Genomic DNA, 6,000 nt, shown 5'->3' on the forward strand with positions numbered 1-6,000 from the left:
CAAACCTGATCCTAAGTCGGGTTGGATTTTAGTTGAACTTCGTTCCAAACCAGACCTAGATAAAGAGAGAGAGAAATTTGATTTAGCTCAATTCAAGAATCCAAACAATACAGGCATGTGCACCTTTGGCACTTGATCTGATCATGATACCATTATCTAAAACAGCCAGTCATCGACCCCAATGTGCAGATATCATTTTTTGTAGGAGTTGGAACTGATGGTGCAATAATCTAACTAGTCATATTGACTCGGTGGTTGAGCTTTAAGCCTTAAATTAAACAATCAAAGAGAAGAATAAAGCAACACTTCTCTCTCCCTCATTCGAAAAGGAAAGGTTCTAATTCATCCATCTGTCCCCCCCTGCCATTGTTTTAGATTTGCAGTAGATAATGATCATCTATGCTCACCTAAGATGGCCACAAAATCCAAGCCCCGCCTATTAAGAAATAGTAGCCGCGACTGCAAACTGAGTTATGCTACTGCCCTGATACGTGTATATGTTTCTAAATGATGGTTAGGGACCCCACAATTGTTTCCTAAGAGCTCTGTCGCCACCATCCGAGCGACTCCATCACATTTTCCCCATTGCAGGATAAAAATAATGAAAGTAAAGTCTGTCCTTCTTTCTACCCAAGGGAAAGTAATTAGAGGGTAAAAAAATAAACATTGAGGGGCTCGTAAGTGCAAATTAAATTTGATGTTGTAGGATTGACTTGTGAAGAGTTAAGAAGAATTAGCTTGGGCGGGTAATGCAAACAGAGATAGAGATCACATATAATTTGGCGTCTAAATTCTGAATAAGAAAAACCAAGAATCAGCTCTCGACCAGACCCTTAACTTTGATGGGACATGAGCTTTTCATTTATAAAAACGGCTCAAAGCCTTAATTTTGACCACGAGCCTACAAACTCTTTATTTTCTCTTCCCTTTCATCTTTCTACATATATATTTTGTTTAATAATTCTATTTAACTTAAGCATCGGAGGCATCTAGTTGGATCAGCTTCGCTCAGCTGCATTCTTTACTTTCGACGTTAGCTTAACCTAATCGGGGCTTCGTATGCTGTAACTTGTGTTTGGCGCCAGCAATATGCATGCATGAAAAAGGCCTAAGAAGAAGGAATATTTGATTCATATTGTTGGTCCCATCAACCATTGATATGTTCGACCGCTAGTGGTTCTATGACGTCGTTTTTTTTTTTCCTTTTATTATTGTTCTTTAATCAATTCTGGTCTTTTGCTTCTTTCGGGCATCGTGGCTGGTTGATCACTTTCGTCAGACCACCAATAACATAGATATTAACAAAATTAAGGATGACAAAGGTTGGAAGCTTCGTAGCCTTACGTAGTCATTACAGATGCAGAAGAGAAGTGACGAGAGCAGCAGGAAATACAAGGAAAGATGACGCACGGACGCACTCGTACAAGTCGATAGAAGAAACCCAGTGGTGCTGAACAATTGAATACAGTTGGACACCCCAGTAAAGGATCTTATCAACAATTTCAAGCTTCACCACTGCTTTTAAGTTAAAAAAGAACAGGGTTGCATGAATGATCAGCCGCTACGGAAGGATCCCAAAGCCTTCGCAGCACTAGCTCGTAGGACATATTGGTGATAAGCTTCAGCAATTGCGGCACCGATGAAAGGTCCCACCCAGAAGATCCACTGCGAACCACAGCAAAAGTCATTATAAGCTTCTACTTCCTCTAACTTGCTATCAGATGATCACTTCATCCATCAATTATAAGAGTGATAACCGTAAGTTTCGAGGTCCCCCTCTTCTAGAATTTGGAGCTTTGGAGGATCCTTTTGAATTATTCAATGAAGCATGGTTAGGTGAAGATTAGGTCCAAAATCCAAAGAGTTAGGTATTTATGGACCTTTGTTTTAGAATGAAGTATTTGTGGACCCTTGCCTGAGCTTATATATATATATATATAGTTGGTAGAAGATTTGTTTGTTCCTGTAGGTAAATATGGACCTTGCCTAAGCGTCTATGGTTGGCAGTTTACTAGTTTTGTTTGTTTTTACACCGCTATAATTTAGCAAGCTCAAAGTTTTATATATGACACGACGTAATGCGCTCTTGGCCAGGTCCTAAATTAAGTGGACAAAGATGCGATGATCCCAGGGGACGTTCTAAATCGTGCAGTCTACTGGAGGTCTGGCAAATAACCTTGCCATTTCATTATCTTGTATAATAAAGTTAGTTTCTCTCTGAAAAACATTATTCTTAGGCGACGGTTGGTGGCCTATCACCTTGGTGATCCTTATCCCAAGATAATCTAATCCTCTATGATCACCGTATTTAGTATGCTATATTCCAATGATTAAAAATTTTCAGATATTCATGAATAATCTATTTAGAATTTTATAGAAATCTAAAATCGCTTGGCCATATAATACCACAACTATCCCTGATATACTCTATAAAATATGTATATTAATCATATAAAATATATTACAATAAAATATTAATATATTTATTAAGATATTGATTTTAAAAATGTTGTATAAAAATATATTTATTAGTTCCATAAATTGTTAATCCTATAAAAGTATATTTATAATAATAATAATAATTATTATTATAAAAGTATGTTAATCCTATAAAAGTATATTGATTTTCGCTAGGGCTTAGCATGGGATTAAAAATTGATTATGATATTGACTTTTAAGACTGTGATCAACAACCCAAAGCATGCAAAAAATAATGGTGCGGCATGACAGATTTTAGAAATTGATATAATACCTGATCATCCCAGGCCTTCTCCTTGTTGTAGATCACAGCAGCTCCAAAGCTCCTGGCAGGGTTGATGCCAGTCCCAGTGATAGGAATTGTGGCTAAGTGGACCATGAACACTGCAAATCCTATCGGGAGAGGAGCCAAGACCTGTAGAAGTAATCGAAAGGGAAATTGAAAAAGAAGGGATTAGTCCAAGCATTCATGCCAAGTTAAAAGATCGCGATGGTGTTGGTGTCGAGCATGATACTAGAACAATTTCTCAATGGTTGCCAAATGGTTAATTAATGCACCACCGTAATTTTAATTATTTTTCTCTTATCATAACACACAATATACTCCAGTGAGCCCTTGGTGCACTACAAAAAAACAGCTGTTGTATGGGGATGGGGGGAGCAAAGAGGGTCCATCCTACCATCGCCCCCAGTGGGCAGTGGTATATTCGGGACCAACGGTTAGGTAGGGTGCGGCAGGTGGCAGAGAATTTTTAAACTTATTCACAGATATGTTTTGTAGTCCTAGATTTGCCAACAAGAAAACCAAAGCTAATTAAAAGGGATTACGTACGATTCTAAAGTATGTTCTCCGTGGATAAGAACACGGACAAATAAAAAAAATTAAATTAATATATAATCCATTGCGAAGATACAATTTATAATTATGATTTATAATAAAGGTAATTACCGGGACGTGGGAGTCACGGGCGCTGCGCTTGGGGTCGGTGGCGGAGAAGACGGTGTAGACGAGGACGAAGGTGCCGATGATCTCGGCGGCGAGTCCCGTCCCCTTGGAGTAGCCGGAGCTGAGCTCGTTGGCGCCGCCGCCGTAGCGCACGTAGTAGGCCTTCTGGAAGCCCCTGACAAGCCCCGCGCCGCAGATGGCTCCCAGGCACTGCGCGATCATGTAGAGAAGGGCTCGGATCAGGGAGACCTTGCGAGCCAGGAACAGCCCGAACGTCACCGCCGGGTTTATGTGACCGCCTGCATGCACGCACACAAGAACGCACCCCACCGTTATAAGCAACAGGATGCAACCATATGCGAGGATTATGGGCTACATATATATATATGTAAGATTAAGCGCGAACGGAGAAAAGATCTTATTTTCTTCCATTAATTCCGTTTCATTTGTAAACTAAAGAATGCTTAAAAAAGTTTCGAAGAAGAGATATTAATTGCGCCTGCGAGGGTGGGAGGGACACCCACCGGAGATGCCGGCGGTGCAGTAGACGAGGATGAAGATCATCCCGCCGAAAGCCCAGGCTATGCCCAGGATCCCGACGCCGCTGCAGGCGGCGTCGGTGCCGTTCACGTTGGGGTCGGACTGGTGCTTGTACCCGATCACCGTCGCCACGGTGATGTAGAGGAACAGCAGCGTCGCGATGAACTCAGCGATCACCGCCCGGTACAGCGACCACGTGGTCAGCTCCTCCACGTCGATCAGCGGCGCCGGCGGCGGGTCCATGTAGTCCTTCGCGGTGAACTCACCCGCCTCCGCCGCGGCCTCCACGTCCTTCCCCATCGACCGCTGATTAAAATTCAGCTCCTCTCAGTACTTTAGAGAAGAAAATAAATTAAGCCCCAAGAGAGAGAGAGAGAGAGAGAGAGAGAGAGAGAGAGAGAGAGAGAGAGCGTGCTGGTGGTCTTAGAGAGAAATCGGGCCTCGGTGTGGAGTGAGGAGAGGCTGAGGGTGGTCTTTTTATATCACCACGGCGGTGAGCGGAGACAAAGGGGAGTGCGGAAGTGCGGTTTTTATTTGATTTATTTTATCTTTCTTTTGCTTGTTTTTAAAGTTTCAAATTGCCGCCCTAAACCGAACGCTGCCTCAGCATGAGATCAGCTCCCACTCCGCAGCCCCACCACGCGCTGCTTCGCTGTCTGTCCCCGCATGGAGGCTACACTCCGGTGATCCATGAATTGACGGTGGTGATCGTCCACTGGGTTCCATTGGGTCCTTTCATGAGTTTAGCGGGCGATTCGATTACTATTCTCTGGGTGGTAACACCAGCGGCGGTGATGCACGCGGGGCTGATGCAATCAATGGCATTGATGCATTGGAATTTGAATGCAGAGTGGAGGACAACGTAGTTCGTATGATTAATTTGATAAACTGATGGACCCGTGGGATTGATTCCCTGCCCAGATCTTAGCTATTATCTTGGTCATTATTTGTTGTTAGAGCTGATCATAGGCTGGATTTAGAACTAAATTCTATTCATTTCTAGTCGGACATCGGGTCGGCTTATGTAAAATTTGATATTTTTTGTGTCCGAACTCGATCCATGATCAACTTTATTAGTTATCTATTTAAATTATGAGAGCAGTTGGGTCCCTGATGCTACGACAAAGCGCTCATCGGTGCCCTAACCCTAATCTACAAGCCACAAATAAGTATTATATGCTATGCTTTGGATCAAACCTTATAACCTTATCAGCTACATGAAAGAAGCCAAAAGGAGCGTGACTGTACAGCTGATGCCATAAATAGGTCACGTTCAGACTTCAGCATCCCTCTTAACAAGTTCGCTGGGTATACAGGCCACAAGGGAATGCCAAAAGTAACTTAAATATTTAAGAGGCATGTGGAATAGAATGGTGCCAAGTCAGAACGAGTAATGGGTACCAACACAAATTTTGCGTGTGGCCTCACTGTTATCATGAGCAGCCAGCCCTTTTCTTTTTCTTTCGTTTTTTTTGATGTAAAGGGATGCAGAAAAAATGCCACCTGACCTTCGTTTCAGATCAACGATGAAAAATTACAACCGGGGGTTCCATGATTCAATCCACGGTGACCGAGGACACAACAGGAATGATGACTGTGACCATAGAATATGTTATACGGCGCTCTCAAAGGGAGGTATACGATCAGCGGTACAATTGAGCTGCTACAGGGAACAAAGACTCAGGATTCGAACAGCAAAATGAAGAGGTCTGAAGGGAGTCGAGGAGCTGAGTTTAGACATCAAGATGGAAAAGTTGCTTCTTGTGGTGCTAAATTTTAGATGCTGAATGGAATAGCAGAACTTCAGAACAGAAAGGATGAGATGGCCAAAGTATCAGGGATCCATCTGAAAGATACCAAGAAACTGTACTTCAGTAGCCGAACAACAAGTAAACTAAGCATCCAAGGCTGGCTCTTCTAGTTAATGGTCTCGCTGTCACAGCTGCCTTTATACGTGGTTGGGCAATATCTTTTTTTCCAGAGTATCCTTAAGTTTTGATTCAAGCAATGGAAAGCTTGGACGCAATCTGTAAATT

The 6,000-nt window shown here is 42.6% G+C and overlaps 1 protein-coding gene across 1 annotated transcript; it reads right to left on the reverse strand.

Moving 5' to 3' along the window:
- Nucleotides 1-1,298: 1,298 nt before the first annotated feature.
- On the reverse strand, nucleotides 1,299-4,373 carry LOC103708406 (aquaporin PIP2-4-like). The gene is made up of 4 exons (XM_008793313.4): nucleotides 3,949-4,373; nucleotides 3,428-3,723; nucleotides 2,753-2,893; nucleotides 1,299-1,665 (listed from the first exon to the last, which is right to left on the reverse strand). The coding sequence occupies exons 1-4, from the start codon at nucleotides 4,262-4,264 to the stop codon at nucleotides 1,555-1,557; spliced, it is 864 nt and encodes a 287-aa protein (XP_008791535.1). The 5' UTR covers nucleotides 4,265-4,373; the 3' UTR covers nucleotides 1,299-1,554.
- Nucleotides 4,374-6,000: the final 1,627 nt, after the last annotated feature.

This window comes from Phoenix dactylifera, chromosome 2 (genome assembly GCF_009389715.1).
Source record: "Phoenix dactylifera cultivar Barhee BC4 chromosome 2, palm_55x_up_171113_PBpolish2nd_filt_p, whole genome shotgun sequence".
Taxonomy (NCBI): Eukaryota; Viridiplantae; Streptophyta; class Magnoliopsida; order Arecales; family Arecaceae; genus Phoenix; species Phoenix dactylifera.

Coding starts and splice junctions, on each gene's coding strand:
- LOC103708406 (XM_008793313.4), bottom strand. CDS start 4,264: ATGGGGAAGGACGTGGAGGCCGCGGCGGAGGCGGGTGAGTTCACCGCG. Junction 2,894..3,427: donor CCCGTGACTCCCACGTCCCG/GTAATTACCTTT, acceptor TTACTTCTACAG/GTCTTGGCTCCTCTCCCGAT. Junction 1,666..2,752: donor AGAAGGCCTGGGATGATCAG/GTATTATATCAA, acceptor TGTGGTTCGCAG/TGGATCTTCTGGGTGGGACC.